This window comes from Micrasema longulum, unplaced genomic scaffold (assembly GCF_059751315.1).
Source record: "Micrasema longulum isolate JH-2025_06_02 unplaced genomic scaffold, ASM5975131v1 h1tg000539l, whole genome shotgun sequence".
NCBI classification, from domain to species: Eukaryota; Metazoa; Arthropoda; class Insecta; order Trichoptera; family Brachycentridae; genus Micrasema; species Micrasema longulum.
The window spans coordinates 91,948-111,522 of record NW_028277735.1 but is presented as its reverse complement, the minus strand read 5'-3'; the positions used below and the strand labels follow the sequence as shown (position 1 = coordinate 111,522).

Sequence of the window (19,575 nt, the reverse complement as noted above, 5' to 3'; positions counted from 1 at the left end):
GTAATAATGTAGTTATGTAAGAAATATTTAATAAGTATTTGTTATAATTGTAAATATATTAGTTAATATACAATGTAATATTAACTAACTTAAGTAAATAAATAAAAATAATAAAATATAAACATCATGTTCAAGCGAACATTTTTTGTTTGCGGGAGTTTTTAATCGCTTTGAAGTGACCTCCTTTTGTTACAGAAGCTTATTTAAAATATAAATGAGAATTGTTTTTAATTTTAATAAACTAAGGAACGCGGACTAAATTTTTGGGGTCATTTGATCATATGATGTCGAGATGACAAGTCGGTAGAATATACCGAGGTAGATAGAGATAGTACAGAAGTTGAGTGTACCGTCTCGGTATGTACCGATAAAGATAGACTTTATAATCGCGGCCCAGGGCCTCGATTATGATGGGAAGATAAAGACGTCATACCTTCACCTTGACGGTATAGTTGAAAATAAATTCGCTCTAGCGATTATAAAGATATACTACCGACCCCCCCCTTCAAGATTTGGTTAGGTACATCGATTTGAATCAAGGGGAAGCGTACGTCACGGTACACATATCTACGCTCTAAAATGATATAGCTTAAGTATGACGTCATAGTTAAAGATAAAAGTCTCCCGATCGACTACAAAGGTATAGTACCGATACCCTCCCCCACCATCAAGTTTTGATGTAAGTACATCATTTTATACCGACGGGTCTAGAACCCCTCGATACGTTTATCTACACATTAAAAGTGTCTAAAAATTTTGTCCCACCGAGCAATTTTTCCTTTAATTATGATTTATTATTTTTTTTAATTTTTAATCGTTTTGAGGTTGGCACTTTTTTCTTAAAAGCCTATTAAAATATGAGAGAATAATAAGTCAGTTTTGAATCCAAATTAAATTCCGACATAACTGTCACTTTAATAAAACGAACGCCTAGATGTGAAAATAATGTCGCTAGGTTCTGTCCTATTAACAAATAAGAGTATCTAGGCGGCAGACATAGATTATATGCGTCAGAAAGTTACCACTCTAAAAAAATAATTTAGTTATTATATTTTTTCCATCTGTTTTACTATCTTTCCGAGTGTATGTATCGAGACGTCATAGGAGCCGGCTTTGTAGTCGATCGGTAGATACATACAGACGATCGTTCAGCGTACCGTCTAGGTAATTTTCAAGTCATGTAAAATTCATGTTCAAGAGAGCATTTTTTGCTTGAATTGGGATGTATTGGAGTTTATAATCGCTTTGAAGCGAGCACATTTTATTACAGAAGCTTATTTAAACTATAAATGTGAATTATGTGTAAGAAACGCGGAATAATTGTTTGCGGTCATTTCATCGGCTGGTTTCGATCATATGGTGTCGATATGACAAGTAGGTAAACATACCGAGGTAGATACAGATAGTACAGAAGCTTAGTATACCGTCTCGATATATTCAGATGAAGATAGCGTTCATAATCGAGGCACTGGTACTGCAGGAACACGGCTGGCCAAGCGAGCCAGTAAGAGGAAAAAGTAAGAGAGGCTATTTCACTGGCAATACACGGTTGTTCAGGGCCAGACCACGAAACTTCAGAGGAACATACCTCATGGTAAGCTTTAAAAAAACCCTATTTTTTTTCTCCAAAAAGTAATTTAATTAATTCTTTTATGATGTCAAAATGGAGAAAGCCTTTAATTTCTAGGACTAGCATTCCTTCCGCAAATCCCTACGCCTCACCGACAAAAAAATGACATAAAAACGCATTTGACCAACGAAGCGATACGCACCAGACGCGGACAAGGGAAGCGGCTGGGTAGGAGAGGAGTAGGGGCTTGTGGAAGGACTGCTTGTCCGATAAATCAAGGATTGACTACATTTTGGGATAACAATATTTTTTTTTTTTAAATTACTCTTTGGACAAACATTATTAGGATTTTTTTAAGGCCTACCATGAACAATGTTCTTCTGAAATTTCGTGGTCTAGCCCTGGAAAACCGTGTATAGGCTCTGTGTGTAGCTCCCTATATAATATAAACCAAAATATGCATTTAATGTACTGGAACCTACCCACAGAGGAACACCAAATCTAAACACATTTTTAATAATAATAATAGTAATAATAATGTTTGGATAATTTATATAGCGCCATTTTTGTGAAAATCACCTCAAGGGCGCTGTACAATAAATCAATATCCCAGCACGTCTTGCAGCTACAGAGCGCATGGATGGTTGGGATTCTAGTTCCTCGTCTCCAATTATGATATATTACAATTATAATATATGAGCTAGATAACAGAACGTCTTGCAGCTACAGAGCGCATGGACAATAAGAAATCTAGCCCCTATTTACATTTTTATTTGATAATGAAGTTAAGAGTTTAAGTGATATTTTAAAAACGAACTAAAAAGCAAATTTATAAAATTAGAATTTAGATAACAACAAGTCTCGCAGCTACTGAGCGCATGGACGGTTGAAATTCTAGACCTCATTTACTAAATTTAGGTATTTGATAGTTGATAACATTTACATAATATGATAGCTAACATCACAAAAAGTCTTGCAGCTTCAAAACGCATCGACAAATGGAATTTCAACAACATAAGAATGATTTTTAAAATTAAATTATAATTTTTAAAATAAAAACCCAATAATAATACATTGAGCAAAGAACTTGTAAGTATGGCAATTAAGTGAACATGTAACAGCACAAAAAGGGTTTTTAAATATGATTTAATCTGTAAAAGACAAGTACCAAAACATAGGTGATTCATTTCATATGAAGAGCAATACCTGTAAGGCGGCTCACCTCTTACATACCATAAATAGGAAAGACTAGACTCGTAATGTTCATTTATTTATTTATTTAGGTGCAAAAATTCAAGGCGTATGCTGAGAAGCTGAACGATACGTACAGAACCAATAATATCATTATTACTATGGGAGATGATTTTAATTACCAAGACGCCCACAGGTGGTTTAAAAATCTCGACAAATTAATTCAGTAAGTTTGACTATTGATATCGATAGAAACTCCACCACATAATATCTTTCTGTCGTTGGCAACTGAAACATATCATAAATACATGGAAATATTATTTACTTCTTCTTCACGCTTCTGTTCGCTGTAGTTAATAGTCTTGTCCCAGCGCTTCGCTTAGCTGCGTAAAGGTTTCAACGCTTTTCGGTTCATGGTTTATCTCTTTTTTCTCCTCTTAATTCCCATTCACAATTATTTGTCCTTCTTCTCAAACTCATAGTGTCCATGCGGCTCGACTGTGGAATCATCACTCATCCATTATTAACTCTTAAAAGACTGTGGTAAATAAAACCTATGCGCGTGGTGATGTAACATCGTATTACCACAAGCAAAAGACGGAATATTCTAAAATTCAGACATAAAAAAAAACATCAAGACATACTGTAGCTTAGACTCTTAGCTACGCACCTATTTAAAGTAAAATCGTCTCTGTTTAAATCACGTCCATAGACACGTACCTTCCTAACTCTTTTCTCTTCCTCGTTTAAGACTTGTACCCATTGAACTATTTACATATGTGGAGTTCATAGTCCATTAATCAATGACACACTCGTGCAAAAAAAAATTCACCTGAAATTATACTGCAACTCCAACAGTTTTGCACATTAAGACGAGCGCGTCGTCCTGCAGTACATTAACATCGTCCCTACCGTGGAGATATGAAGAACAAAAAAAGTGGCCAATAAAGATACCACAGGGCGCAGTCAACGCCCAGTCAGTAAGTTAGCATCTGTCAGTTCCAGTGTGCAGTTTAAGTGCAGTTACTTCAACTCCACATCGCCGTAACACTCGCGTGACATAATTGATTATTTTTATTCGCCATGTAATAAATATGCATTAAACAACAATCCCGTATCTTCTGTCAATCTCTAACTGGGGTAGAAGCTCCAACCCTCAGCAGCCAACATCCTACACATATGTACATATGTTTGCTAGTTTACACATTATATTTATTCTCATTCGTATTAAAACTTGAACAATAATTTCAAACGTTACTCTCTCCAGATTTTGATTTATTTTTTAAAAACTTCTGCTGTATCGGTCAACTCCATTCACGGGAAAAGGAAATCTTACAATTCATAGCAAAAAATATTTCCATGGATATTTGAAGTTCCCTGTCCCTGTTATATTGCTTCTTAAGAAGTAAATTATGATGTCCATCTTCAAATCTTTCAGCTTTGTTGGATAATCACTGGTCAACATATTTTTTGTCTCACGAGTAGATAGGTGCACTTGATGTCGTTTTTTTAAATCCTGTTTTCAAATATGAATTTGGAATTTCTCTCACTCACATAACTTTGTCAAAGCCATGGACAATATTCCTGGTTTCATGTACCTCAAACAGAAATTGTCTAAATTAGTGATGCAAAAAATAAAGGAGGAATACTTGGAGATGAAGAACATTGAAGAGAAGGTAATATAGAAGTCTAGGCATCTACAGGGCTTACAACCTGCCAATGGCTGATTTAAGTGGCCACTTGACGTCCGCGGCTGACTGTTCGTCAGAACTTCGGGATGAAAATCTGACGCAAAGAAGTTGGCAGCTGATAAAGATGCATAGAGGCTCTTTGTGGATACCATATGCTCTAATTAGGGAGCGGACATGGAATGATGATGATGATGATGTGTGCAAAGACATATCAAAGTGGTGTTCCATCCTCTTCGTTTGTTTGTTTGACTTTTGATCAAGCTGTGTATTATGTCAAATGGTTCTTTGCCCATGGTTTTTTTTTATCACGTTGTTGATATATTTTCTTGCCAATTTTGGTCCTAGGTAAAGAAATTCGTTGATTATGTAAAAGCTGCCCAAGGTGTGTACCGGTCCAACAATATAATTATAACAATGGGAGGAGATTTCACGTATATGCAAGCAGAGATGTATTTTTACAATATGGACAAGCTGATTAAGTAAGTTTGATTGATACATTCAATTACTTAAAATTGTAAATATGAATATAAAACCACGTACTGACATTTTGTACTAACATTACACTGATTTAATTAAGGCATTTGATGAAGCCTGCCAACAAACGCTTATATTTCTTTTTGATTGGATGTTAGTCGGGGAATACTTGAATTGACAAAAGTTGCTTAGATAATATCATTCTTTCAGTCAAAATGTAGAAAAATAATGCTTCTACTTATTAGTAGCAATTAGCAGTGTACCCCAGGGATCTTACTTATGACCTTCATTGTTTAACATACTTGTAGATGATGTTATAACAATGTTAAGCAGAGCTTAAAGATCTAAATTTCATCATCAATCATTACCTGATCAGTTCTGGTTTGGAGGCGCCAGAAACTTGCCATTAATCCTTTCGTTGTCTGCTGTGATCACACCGTTATGCATGTGATCCAATTGCCTAGGGTTCGTGACATAGATGCTAACAAGCTTGACTAGTCAGTAGTGTTTCAATTTAACATATTACAACAGAGATTAAGAACATTTAAAAGAAAGTAATATAGAGATCTAGGCTTCTACAGGGTTTATGACCTGTAATTGGCTGGTTTAAATGGCCATTATTAGTGTTAAAATTTGTTGCAATAGAGGAAAATACATTTATGAGATAAGAATTTGGAAGTCTTGGCATTTACAGGGCTTATGACCTGTCTTTGGCTGGTTTAAGTAACTACTTCACATACTGTGTAACATTCACCATTTTGCCTATGTTTAAAAATCCAAATTTCCTTAATTCATCTATCTGTTGACTTTTATGAAGTTTTCAACTCTTTTACTTTCACAACAAAAATCCATTCAAACTATCACCGTTGTACACAAGAGTATTTTCGAAAAATCCCCTTTCACTCCTAACTGGAGCCCTAGGACATTACCAGTTGCCTCCAGGAGACTCTATCGCCAGCCACCGGCCAGCACTCACGTGTAAAAAGCGTCCCTTAGTTCCGCCGAATAAAGTCAAAAGACCGTCATCGACGGTTTCCCAGGACGGTGTGAGCTCGCAGGTTTAAAAAACAAGCAACTTGGGTTTAGGTTCTAGGGTTGATTTTTAGGTTAAGGATTGGGGTTAGGTTTGCTTTATTTACTTCAATCAAAAGTTTCACACTTAGAATACTCTTTTGCACTTGAGCTATGATCAGATTGGCCTTCCTATGACTGCCATTTAAACACGCAAATTTAAGGGCTTTTCGGATCTGGGCTTGGAGGAGGAGATTTGGCATAATTTAAACCCTCGCCTTCCACACAGTAGCCAGGTTCATTATAGACATGGGCTTAGAGGGCGAGAATTATTCACGGGAACCCATCATAATAGATCTTCACAGGTCGCAATGTCGTCAGGAGCTTGAATAAGAATAAGAATGACCGATACTTGTTTAACATTGTATCATTCATCAAAACGCGATAAATTTCAAATGTTTTGGAATTGCTGATCAATATTATCAACACAATTGTCGTTAAATCTCCTAATAACAGAAAGTAAATACAGAGATCTTCACTGCATAATTAGGTTTGTTGGCTTTGAAGAGGAGACATTTTGAAATGTAAAGAAATTTTGTTCTCAAAAGAAATCTTAATCATCGTAATGCTGATCTTTGGCTCTTTTGGCTAATGAGTTTGCGGACCACTGCCCTAGCGGTATTTTTGGTTGATCAAAATCATAAGTAATTTGTTAACAGCACGCTTTTTGGGTTTTCCAGTCAAAAAAACTATTGGCAGTGACATGGTATTGCAGTATCACTAACGATATGTACATGCATGTGTTTCCACTATTCTTAACTTATCTGGCAGTTCATTGATCAGACATCTCCAAATTACATGTTATTGTTTCTGCATTTTTCATCTGCTTTTTCATATTTTATTCATTAATGTTTAATTAATTTTCGTGAGATTTTTCAACGGCAAAGAGGCTGCTGAGAAGACGGAAGTGTAGGCATTTACAGAGCTTATAATCTGTCATGGGCTGGGTTAATTCATTGCTTGACATTCTGTGTATCATTCACCATTTTGCCAAAGGTTGTTGATTTTCATATTCACAATAAGCCCTGTAAATGTATGACTTCATTTTCTTCTCTAAAATATTTTTCTCTGTTTTAATATCTGTACCTCTGAGGCAGACGAATGCAAATCCAAACGTCAAATGTTCAACACAAGCCTAAAGAATCTACTTTCTCCAAGTGATTTCAAATAATTTATAACATTAACTTGTACTTTCAGTATCTAAATACATTGGTTCATTCATTGTAAGACTTACATTTCTTCAAAATCAATGGACATGATCTGGACTGGATACGAAAACTGAAATTTCATTTCATCAAATTCTGGATTTGCATCCGTCTGCCTCTGAGGTACAGAAATATTATTCTAAACTACACAGTGCACTCAGTTGAATCAGTTCTTGTCTTAAACATTTGGACAAGCTCAAAATATTATTGATTCTTCTTCTTGCGGTGCCTTGTTAGGTCTCCCGGCGTTGGCGATCACTACAGCGAAAGCATATCTACCCTGCGTTATATATTCCGCAGCCAGGACAACTGCTGATTGGGTGTGCCTCGCCATAGTGATTCCTGGGAAAAGGTGACCAAAGTGGTTTCCTGTTGCCATCTCTGGTGGTCTTTTCTGTCGGGGTTACCTTCCGTAAGCTAATCGCTTCTAGTTTGGAGGCGCCAGAATCTCTCCTTTTATCCTCTCATTATCCGCTGTAATAACACCGTTATGAGTGTGATCCCATTGCCTCGGGTTCGCGACGTGGACGCCAACAAGTTGGACTAGTCAGTAGTGTTGCCGGTGGAATGCAACTGGGCGTTTGCGGCATTTTATAGAATCACACCCTCCAGCAAGATGTGACTCACTGCGACTCTACTGACAGTCCGAACCCTTGTTCAATAAACCATTGATTTATGATGCTAAAGTGATGAAACTGGTCACAAGTTACTTTGAATTGGTCTAAATTACAACGAACTTCCAACTACAAATTTCTTCTTCGCTTATTAGCATTTTTAATGTTTGCAGATATGCAAATGAGCGGGAACCAAGTGTAAGATTATTTTATTCGACGCCATCTTGCTACATCAAATCAGTACACGATTCTAAAGTTAAGTTCCCCACTAAACAAGACGATTTCTTCCCCTATGCATCAGATCCCAATTCGTACTGGACGGGATATTTTACGTCGAGGCCTACTCTGAAATATTTCGAACGAAAAGCAAACAGTTTTTTGCAGGTAAGTCTAAACATGGATTTTTTACATATAAATTAATAATCATTTGATAATCCGCATCGACCATCTTTCTGAACAATTCTCGATGCGTAAAGAATACCTCAAGACCATTGCTGTTATTAAGGCGTTACACGTAGACAACGAGAATTGGCAGCTCTTTGACCGATTGGTTTTGGGTCTCCACTGGAGTAAAGCAAGGCTGCGTCCTCGCCCCATTCTTATTCATCATATTGATGGATTTTATATCATGAAAATCACAACGGTCTCGTGTTATAGTAGTCAACGCGTTTGCTCACCGTACAAGAGGTCTCGGGTTCGATTACCGACATGGATGTTATTAAATATTTATTTTAAAAAATGTTTTTACATTAGAATATTTCATAGTATCTGGACTGGTATCTGAAGTGTAAGGCAGATTATCTTACCTTTATATAAGCAAAAATGATTAAGATACGCTGCGATAAGTGTACTAATGCAGTGCCCTATGCACCATGAAAGGGAATTATGATGATGATGATGAAATTGCCACCACCTGACCGAGGTGTAAATGTGAACTCCTCTAAAGTTGTGCGACTTGAAGTACGCAGACGATGCGGTCCTTCTCAAAAAATATTTTAGTGAGCTTCAGAAAACTGTTGAGGAACTGAAGAAGAACTTGAAAGTTCACATACCTGAAGATGGTGGCATGCAGAAAACGTTTGCAACCCGCCCTTGTTTTTGCTGGAGCAACTTTTAACACGATGCGTGCTGTCTGGAACTCTAGCCTATACTCGGTCAAAACGAAGTGCCGATTCTTCAACTCTTGTATAATGTCAGTTTTCTAATATGGGTGTGAATCATGTTAACTTATTCCTAGAGGGGGGGTGGTCAGCGCTATGCAAGGTCTTGACGTCACTGCAACCCGTGAAGATTTATTGTGACGGGTCCCCGTGAATAGTTCTCGCCCTCCAAGCTCGGGTTTATAAAAATTCTGGCTACTGTGTGGTAGGCAAGAGTTTACCTTCTGCTAAATCTCCCATTCCAAGCCCATCCGTAAAGTATCGGACTATTAGGTAGGAAGCAAGCTCTTTAACATCCTCAGGCTTAACCAGTGCTCCCCCGAGGATGAGGCTTCTTTTATAATGTATTCACATAGAATGTGTATAGGTGTCCCCTCATCTGTACTGCAAAACCTACATCTAGAAGTTTCGGAAAGGTTTATTCTAGCAAGGTGTTTGTTCAACCTGCAGTACCCTGGACGAAATCTAGTGATAACTCTCACTTGATTTTGGCTGAGATTTATTGGGTCAAAAGAAAAACATTGATAGTACCCTTTTATCAGTTCCTTCGCATGGTGTTGACCCGGTACTTTTTGCCAGAGAACTACTCTCTGCTTCCTGGCCCATGACCTAAGCTCCTTACGAGAAGCATATTTAGGCAACCCACAGTAGAGTCACAAGATCTATAGTCCAGGCATTTTCAGGGCCTGGCAGAATGGTGAATGTCACATAGAGCTTATTGTTTTTAAAAGTTTTGTAATCATTTCTGCGAATTAATGTCCAATCAATTTAATCCCAGTCAGTGAAGAAATTATTTCGCTCTTTTTTCGATCCAATGAAGTGCATATTATGTACTCCTGGATTACCTTCGTGCTACCAGATTTCAGAGAGCTCCTTGGGTCAGCTTCTCTCGTTCGGCAACGAGAAACTTTTACGTGTATGCGGGCACCGCCAAGGAGACTTATGTCCTCAGATGCGGTGTGCGGGATGTGGTGGGCAAGCAACTGTGGTACCTAATGTGACCACTTAAACCGTCCAATGAAAAGTTATAGTCCCTGTTAATTGCCGTATTTGATCATTGTTGATATTTTTTAAAATTTACTTACTTACACCTTTTATCAAAAATACCATTTTACGTTCACTTTACCCATCTAACAAGTGTACATAACCCGTTTCAAGCTAGGCAATTACATTATATGATAATAGTTAACAAATTAATAGAAAGCACAGACTAATAAATTATAAACTTACTCGGATATACATTTTGATACATATACATACACATTTATACATATATACACATATAAACGCATGTACATACACACACGCACATACACCCATGCGCATACACATACATACATTCATAAAACATAGACAATTTATCTATAATGCGAAACTTCATGGCTACCATCTGTACATATATTTTTTAAAATTATTCTTTATTTTCATATTTTATTTTCGACATCCAGTAAGAATCTCCAATCCGTGGCTTGCATCAATTTTTCTGACTCCCTACGACCAATGTCACGAAAGAGCGAGGTCAACACCTTCCGCAACTTGACAACACTCCCGTCTTTCCACGATTCTGGCAAAAGGTTATGGACCTTTTTGCTTACGTAATAGTGTTGTCTCGATGCCAGAACAGTGTTGACCCCTTCACTTAGTATCAGATCCCTATTAGAGTATCTTGTATTTTGGTTGTGGTTGACCGTTCTCAATATATACTGTTGAATAATATTCAGTACTCTGAATTCTTTGAAGAGCAAGTCACTTGAATTACGAGATGTTTTTTTTTTAATTACTCGGATTAAAGATTTCTGTGCAATTGCTACAGGTTCTAGGGTGGTTTTTGCGCAAGCTCCCCAACCAATTAGAGCGTAAGTCAACACAGAATTTGCCAGTGCATGGTATAGGTGTTTTAAGTCCAGGACTTTAAGTATATTTCTAAGTGGAATAAAAAAATGTATCAAGCGCTTAAATTTTCCAGTTGTAGTTTCAATTTGTTCATCCCACCTCAAATACTGGTCTAAAGTTATATTTACGTTGGTTCTTTACATTTGTGTATAGTTTCCCATACTTTGTGGATCGGTTTGACATTTTCTAATATTTTTTGTTATCTAAGGTCTGTAAGCAGTTATACGCCATGACTAACTTGAACGAAAAGGACAAAATAGATCTCAACATGCTCAGAACGGCCATGGGCATAATGCAACATCACGACGCGGTCACGGGTACAGAAAAGCAGCATGTGGCTAGAGATTACGCGAGAATATTGGAGCAAGGAGTCCAGGATTGTCTTATCACCACGAGGGAAGCTCTGAAGTACGTATTTTATTTTATTTATTATCATATTATAAACATACAATTATACATTTATTGCTTTGAATGCCAAACTAGTGTTATTTACTCCGTTCTAAACCAGGCCAAAAAATGATAAAAAAAAACAGTAATCAATGCATAGAAACAATTATAAAGGTAGTAGCTTAAATCGCTTTGCGACATAATCGATTGGTCATTACTTAAAAGTGTTTACTTCTCCTTTTTCCAATCTACAGCGACTTATGGAATTATTGGATGAGGGGGTAGCGCAGCTAGCGTATTGGATCCAGTTTTTAAAGTACAAAAACTCGTGCTTAGAGCAATGAAAAAAGTACCTTTTCGCCATCCTTCAAAAGAATTGTTTGGTTATTGTAAAGTTCTAGATGTGCTGCGGTTATTTGTCAAGGAGGCACTTGTGAAGTTCTGGAAATCTGTATATAAAGTTAGGACTCAGCAAAATATACAGACGCGATCAGCGGGAAGGATTTATTACCTCGGCCCAACCACTCACTTGAAGCTAGCTCAAAGGAACTTTCCCTTCCTGGCTCCGAAATTTTTTAATCAACTTCCGGCAGCCATAAAAAACTCCACAAGTGCCAATGTATTTAAGAAAAATGTTTGCAATTGGTTGCTGCAACCTTGTGCAAAAAAGATAACTACACGCCGGACTGATTATGCCTAGCTATAATCGGGACATTCAACATCAGATTAGGATCAGTTTGTAGGAAAGACAGTGTGTTTTCATTTATTTATTTATATATAAGCCCAATGGGCTTTTTTACATAGAAAATTATTACAAAAGAAAGTAGAAAGACACAATAGTATAAAGTAGACTTAGTGGGAGTGGAAGTGGGAGACAGGTGTTTTTAATTGAATTTGATTCAGTGATCGTTTGAAAGAAGACAACTTGTTATCAAAGAACTCAAGACTGGTATGTTTGTTGGCAGACCTGAGAATTCTGGGCATAGGGGAATGAAAACCATAGTTAGTTCTATGGTTATCAGTATGAAAGAGTAAGTTTTGTCTGAGGTTTCTAGTTGGGATATTTTATTTAATTGAGCTCAGTAGTTCAGGCGCATCAAAGAGTGAGTCGAGAATTTTAAACAGGACTAGAAGGTCGGATTTATTTCGACGGTTTTGAAGAGAAGATATATTCAAGGTAGTTTCTAACTCATTATACGTATATAGGTCTCTGGATAAGCCCAACCTCCAGCTTATCTTTCTTAAAAATCGATGTTGAACTGATTCAATATTCTTGATGTGAACATCACAGTACGGAGACCAGATAACAGAGGAATACTCTAGGTGCGGGCGAACTAGGGAACAGAAGAGAGTTTTAAGGGTATTGATATTTTGGAAGTCAGCTGTGCTTCTGTTAATAAATTCAAGAAGTTTTAAGGATTTATTGATAACATGTTCAATATGAATTGTAAAAGAAAGTTTAGTGTCAAGTATAATACCCAAATCTCGTATACTAGACACAGATGATAATATTTCATCGTTCAGTGAGTAGTCGTATATGATTGGATTTTCCAGACGAAAAAATCTTATGACCTTGCACTTTCTTAAGTTGAGATTATGATGATTTATTACCCCTTTTCAGTGATTTGATGTCAGAACCACCATCAAGGTCCAGAGATCGTGAAGATCGCCAGGCAGTTCCATATATGCCAGTGACACTGTGCGAATTAAATATAACCCAATGCTCCGTATCGGAAGAATCACAAAATTTCATTGTAAGTTACTTTTTAACGGTTTGGATACATTTAAACTGAGAATTTTATAAATATGTTTCTTTTTTTGGTGATATTATGTGTTGAATTTGTTCCGACATTTCAGCTACCATTGCAGGAGCCATCTTCAGGAAATATGTGTGTTTAGTAGAAAAAAATGATGTGTTTATATACCAATAACTTGTACCGAGTCGCAGTTGGCAGTAGGCACATTTCTAATAGTTTTCTTAGTATGTAGTGCTGGGAACCATGTTGAATTTAATTAAAGCCCGTCGTCTTTGTTTATGTTATTTGGGTGTGTGTGTTTTTTAATTATTTTAACAAATAAAATAACATACATAATTGAGATTTTGTTCCCGCAAAGCCGAGGCTTGTCTGCGGGTTACATTACATATTTTTTAAAATTTATCAAAGATAAGTACATAGTTAAAAAAAGATGAAGAATATAATATATTTACATGCACACTTAAGTTTCACTTGCTGTTTTTAATAAGTTTTTGTCTATTTTTTAAATGTATTTAGGCTTTTTTCTTCACGATTTTCAACAGGTATTAAATTAGTTATAAACTGCTTTGGTACTACACTCCCCATTGTTCTATCTCCATAGTCGTTCTTCTGTCATGGCACCGTCAGCTGCTGTGCCGATACTTGTTGGGTTACAATCTGGTATTTCAATTGCCTCTTCTACTATTCGTGCACAGAAATAACGGGTTTAGGTAAAATTTTTGGTTCGAAGGCGAAAAAATGTCCGGTGTCTATAAAGTGTTCCGCTGTTGCGGATTTGTCAGGGTGCCCAAGATTGCACGGTCTTTTGTGTTCTTCAATCTTTTTCTTTGCTGTGCACCCTGTTTGTCCTATGAACACTTTTTCACATCCTTCGCAACTCAGTTTATAAACAGCCTCCATTTCCAGCGGATTCTTTTTTTTGGGTTTAATAAATGTTTTTTTATTTTTCACACAGTTCCAAACGTTGTTATAATATTTTGTTTCTTCAGCACTTTGGCTATCCTTAATAATACCTATCCTTAAAAAACATTCATAATTCTGCCTATGTTTAAATATCCACCCTTCCTTAATTCTTCCATCTGTTGACTTTTTTGATGTAAAAGAGCTGAAACCTTGATCAAGTGGATGAGATTCATCCGGCTGAACCAATTCACCTACTAGGCAACGCCTGAAAACAATTTTCCAACTTTGATACATCTTCTTTTACCAGTTAGCTGATTCAGCAATGTTTTGCGTACGTCCAAATGTTTGCAGACATGCTGGATTTCTTCCCTAGGGAGTTATTCAGATCTAAATTTGTCGCAACAGAGAGAATACATTTTTGAGAGAGGAATGTGGAAGTCTGGGCATTTACAGGGCTTATGGCCTGTCGTTGGCTGATTTAGGAGGTCATTTTACACACTGTGTAATATTGGCCATTTTGCCTACGTTCGAACATCGATATTTCTTAAATTATTCAATCTGTTGACTTTTTTGAAGTTAAGAAGCTGAAAAGAGTTTTCAGGCGTTGCCTAGTATGTTTAACAATTCGATAAGATGAATTTCTTCACAACAATAAAGGTTTCAGCTCTTTAACGTCACTAAAACTACTCTGTTTAAATCACGTCTGAAGGAACATCTCCTTTCTCTTCCCTAATCTCTCCTCCTTTCTTTTTTCCTCTTTCCTCTTTTTTCCTTTTTCTCATTGAGTAAAAGTTTTGATTTAAGGTAATTTATAAACAAATACGTTTATTTCTATTTTTATATATCTTTAGCGTTTTAATATTTTTTCTATTGAATATGTTCTGTGACTTGAATTATAAAAATAAAACTTTTATTTTATTGGTTGGTTGGAAGAAATTGCCATTTGGCAATAAGCCTGCCAATGTCTTAATAACATTATGTACAAAAAGTTAAATAAATAAATAAAATCAACAGACGCTCAACAAATTTTGAAAAATTTTAAAATTAAAATAAAAACTATTTATTTCGAAACTACACAAGCTCCCTTATCAATGCATAATTTAGCAAAAAGTTTTATCCTATTACATAATTTTAATCCCCCCCCCTCCACCACACATTCCCTTCCCCCTTCCACCTAACCCTATCAGTACCTAAGTATTAATCTGTGTGTGTATTTTAACTAACTAATTAACTAACCATCACGCCATTTCCCCAGAGGGGTAGACAGAGAGGATAGAACGCCACACCACTCTGTCCTGGCACACTTCCTTTGCTTCCTTCACATTCATACATCTTCTCATGCACGCACGTCGATTATTCCGACTTTTCACATGACCACTTTCAAGAATTTGTTGTACTTGATCATGCCACGTCTTTCTCGGCCTTCCTCGACGTCTACAACCAGACACATTCGCATCATAAATCTTTTTAGCCGTTCTTTCATCATTCATTCGCTCCACATGACCGAACCATCGCAAAAGACCTTTCTTAATTTTGTCGGTAATGCTTAACTCAGCCTTGCATTCTGCTCTAATTTCGACATTAGGGCACCCATCATACATTGTTTTTCCGCACATTCGCCTGAGGGATCGCATTTCAACAGCATTCAGTCTACTTTCGTCCCTTTTTTTCCAACTCCATGCTTCGCTTCCATACATTAGGGTTGGTACCAGAACTCCAATATGAACTGCTAATTTAGCCTCTTGCGATAGACACTTATTTGCTACGACAGACTTTAAGGCACCATTAACTCTGTTACCGGCACTAACCCTCCTTTCAATATCCTTGTCCATATTTCCATCTCTAGTAAACATACTACCCAGATATACAAATGTAAAGTGGTATTTTGTGTTTTGTGTTTGTGGAGGGTAGGGAGTGAAAGGTGAGGGGGAGTTGAAATTATATATTTCAGTTTGTTATTTCCTTCTTAACTTTTTAGGTGACATTATACAACCCGCTTGGACACGTTTTAAACCACTATGCCAGAATTCCCGTCTCTGGAAACAATTTCACGGTTCAAGATCCGGAAGGTAATATTTTTATTTATTTTGAGTTCATATTGATTTAGTGAAATGTCGACTGCCAAATTTTTGAAAATTCATGCTTTTGACATATCTTATAAAAGTTGATAGGTGGTATTGTGGTCGGTATACTGACAAACCCCCTGAATGACGACATTAGAGAAAACAGCTGTTATAAATGGAGTTATATGACATTTTTCGTGCTTTACCATCTGATTTAAATTTCAATTTTAATTTGATTTATTCATATATTTGTGCATTACAAAATGGAATATCTTAATGAATACATTTAGAAATAATTTTAAAGAATCAAGAAAAATTACGTATATACAGGGTGTTCTTTAAACCGTGTCTCATCCGAAACCACGATGATCAGTATGAGCAAGAAGAGATATTGGAACATTAAAATATTTTTTTAGAAAGAATAAAATTTATAAAAATAAAATATTAAAAAAAAACAAATGGTTGCTAACTTCTGCAGGGGAGAAACGAAGAGGGGGGAGTCTGACACACCGATAATCGGATAATATTACTAGCGAAGAAAAAACCATTGAATTTGGTGTTCCACAAGGTAGTATTTTGGGACCGATTTTGTTTATTTTGTATACTAATGAATGTCTGACACATAATAAATTTGCAGATGACACTGCTCTAATTTTTACTAGTGGCAAATGGGATGAAACTTATTCTGCGGCTCAAAACGGTGTCAATATAATAAAAATGTGGCTGGATAACAATCTCTTAACTTTAAATATTGACAAAACAAAATATATAACATTTAGTAAAACCACAGTGGGACAGCCTAAACAAAACCTTCTATTAAAAATATGCTCTAAAATACTTGAATCAGTACACCATATAAAGTATTTGGGAATAATTATTGATAAATATTTTAAATGGACAGAACACATAGAATATATGACACAAAAATTAGAAAACTTTCCTATATCTTCAAGTCGATACGTAACATCTTATCCCTAATTAAACTCAAACAACTATATTTTATTTTATGTAACTCAATTATAACTTATGGCATAATAGGATGGGGAGGCACTAATACATCAATATTAAAATCTCTCGAATCTGCTCAAAAATCAACGGTATAATTTTTAAAAAGCCCTTCAGGTACCCCAGCATCAAGTAATTGAAGGAATTTGTGATTTGAGATATAAGGATATTATATATTTTTCGAATAATAATGTTTGTAAAAGCAGATTATTCTACCAAATCCCAAAAGGAACACTCCCACACTGCCAGAAGTCAAACTAGAGGATGGGTCATGGGGTCTACCGCAAACTCTGAATTTAGGCAAAAAAAAATCAGGTTTCTGAGCCCCAAAGTATTTAATATGTTACCCAAACATTGTAAAACCATAACTCGGATTCTATTTTTGAAAATGTAAAAAAATGGTTACTTGGTTTAGGTCAAGGAGAATCGAAAAATTTACTCAAAATAAATTCTTAAATAATAAATTAATATTGTATGGCTGTATAGTAAACTAACTTGTAGGCAGTCATGTTCTTGTTTATTTTTGCATAAAAATTGAAAAAACAGTGTTGAATTAGTTGGAGAAGTTCTTGAGAATGTTGAAAGTATAAAATATCTAGGAGTTTGGATTGACTCTAAATTATCTTTTTCAAAAAATGCAGACTATACGAGTAAGAAAATCGCAAAGAAGGTATCCCTGTTAGGAAGGATAAGGAATAAATTAGACATTAAAACCTCTCTGCTGATATTTAAAAGTATTATCGTTCCCCACATTGATTATTGCTCCAGTATTTTATATTTAAGTAATGAAGGAGATCTAAAAAGACTCCAAATAATACAAAACAAAGCGATGAGGATAATATTAAGATGTGGGAGACGAACAAATGTTAAGAAAATGATTCAACTTCTAGATATCATGACAATTGATCAAAGAATCAAATTCAATGTTGCCAATGAAATAAACAAAATTATTAAAGAAATAGTTCCGAGATATTTTCAAAATAAACTAAAAAATGATGAGTTCTTTCATAACTATGCAACAAGAGGATCTAAAAATATAAGACTGGAAAAGAAATCAAAAGCAATGTCCCAGAACTGCCGCATGTACAAGGGAATAAAACTATTTGAAGAAATGCCAGAAAGCATAAAAAATGAAATTAATGTAAATATATTTAAAATTAAATGTAAAAAGTATATATGTGAAAAATATTAGGTAGTAAATAGTGTAAATAGTGAATATAATTAATGAAAATGTACATATGAAACAGTTAATATTATAAATTAGGATACTAAGTGTATAATAGTGATAAATAATGTTAGAATAAGTATCGATGTAAATATTGTGTTGTAAATATATATTAGACTATGTAATACATGGAATTAAATAAAAAAATAATAAAAAAAAATTTAAAAAAATGTCTGCCTTAAAACAGGTTGTACCTAGTTAGGCAGACTAGACATGATCCAGAGAAATCTATTACCTAAGTGTGTATGTAGTAGATAATGCAATTGTTATTTTGTTAATAAAGTATAATTTTTTTTTCAGGCAAGTCACTGAGTACCCAGTTTTTGATTCTATCCAACGGGGTGTATGACCAGCTAACTGACCGAAATTCCTCCGCTGTATTCGAACTGGTATTCTTGGCTGAAATCATTCCACCGCTAGGCTACAAGTCCTTTTACATTTCAACAAAATCTAACTCCATCAAAAACTTCTTTAAAAACAAGTTGGAAAAAAAAGATGGCGGCAATGTAGATGAAATTATGATGTCAGACAAGCCATTGGTGATAGAAAAAAACGATGGAATGCCTTTGCAAAGGCTGAGCGGAGCAGACCCTGAAGAATTAACGAACAAAATTAAGAAAGCCTTGGAAGATGAAAATTCAATTGGGAATGAGGTAATATTAATTAAATTTTTCATAAAATAGTCAGTAGCTCAATCACAAATAACTATCGACGTGCTAATAAGCGACGTGATTACAATTTCTCACCATGGTTGTTTACCGTATTCGCGCTCACAATAGAACCTCCGTAAACACCTAATATTAAATGTCAAAATATTTACGTTTCGCGACGTATAATCCTGCTGCGCAATCACATATTTGAATTTCACCGGTGTAAATATGGAAAATATTCCAAAATTGCATTTTTATTTATTCATTAATTATTATACACGCTATTTATTGCATTTAGCCGGCGGTTGGCAAGCCAAATGTCAAGAAAAGTAGTCGCCATAGTAATTGTAATTTAATTTGAATTTTTTTGTATTAGATACTCCTTACTATTTTGATAATGCAATATGTTAATTGTACATTTATTTTATTTTTTATTTATTTATACTTTTACATTATTTGTATTATTTTTTTTATACAGAATAATGTTGACACTGAGGTGTCCCGTGCCGAGGGAAACATTTTACAAAATGTGAAACATGCCTTAAATTAGCTATCTAACAAAGTTAACATAATAATAACAATAATAAACGCAATGAATCTAATTAACCTAATTATCATTAACATAACAAACAATAAAAAACTAAAATAATCATAAAAAACATAACCAATTTAAAAAGACCTATAGAATAAATTTTATAAACAGTACACACATTTTA

The 19,575-nt window shown here is 35.3% G+C and overlaps 1 protein-coding gene across 3 annotated transcripts in view; it reads left to right on the top strand.

Annotated features, from left to right (window-relative positions):
* Positions 1-19,575, top strand: part of LManII (Lysosomal alpha-mannosidase II) — a 62,288-nt gene that overhangs the window by 28,359 nt on the left and 14,354 nt on the right. Inside the window, exons 8-13 of one of the 3 annotated variants that reach the window (XM_088227780.1) lie at positions 4,798-4,931; positions 7,990-8,200; positions 11,078-11,277; positions 12,878-13,010; positions 15,895-15,985; positions 18,510-18,862. In XM_088227780.1, the coding sequence (XP_088083906.1) occupies positions 4,798-4,931; positions 7,990-8,200; positions 11,078-11,277; positions 12,878-13,010; positions 15,895-15,985; positions 18,510-18,862 (1,122 nt within the window). Of the gene's footprint in view, positions 1-2,853; positions 2,988-4,797; positions 4,932-7,989; positions 8,201-11,077; positions 11,278-12,877; positions 13,011-15,894; positions 15,986-18,509; positions 18,863-19,575 lie in introns of all 3 variants that reach the window. The other 2 variants (XM_088227781.1, XM_088227779.1) reach the window with 2 other exon arrangements.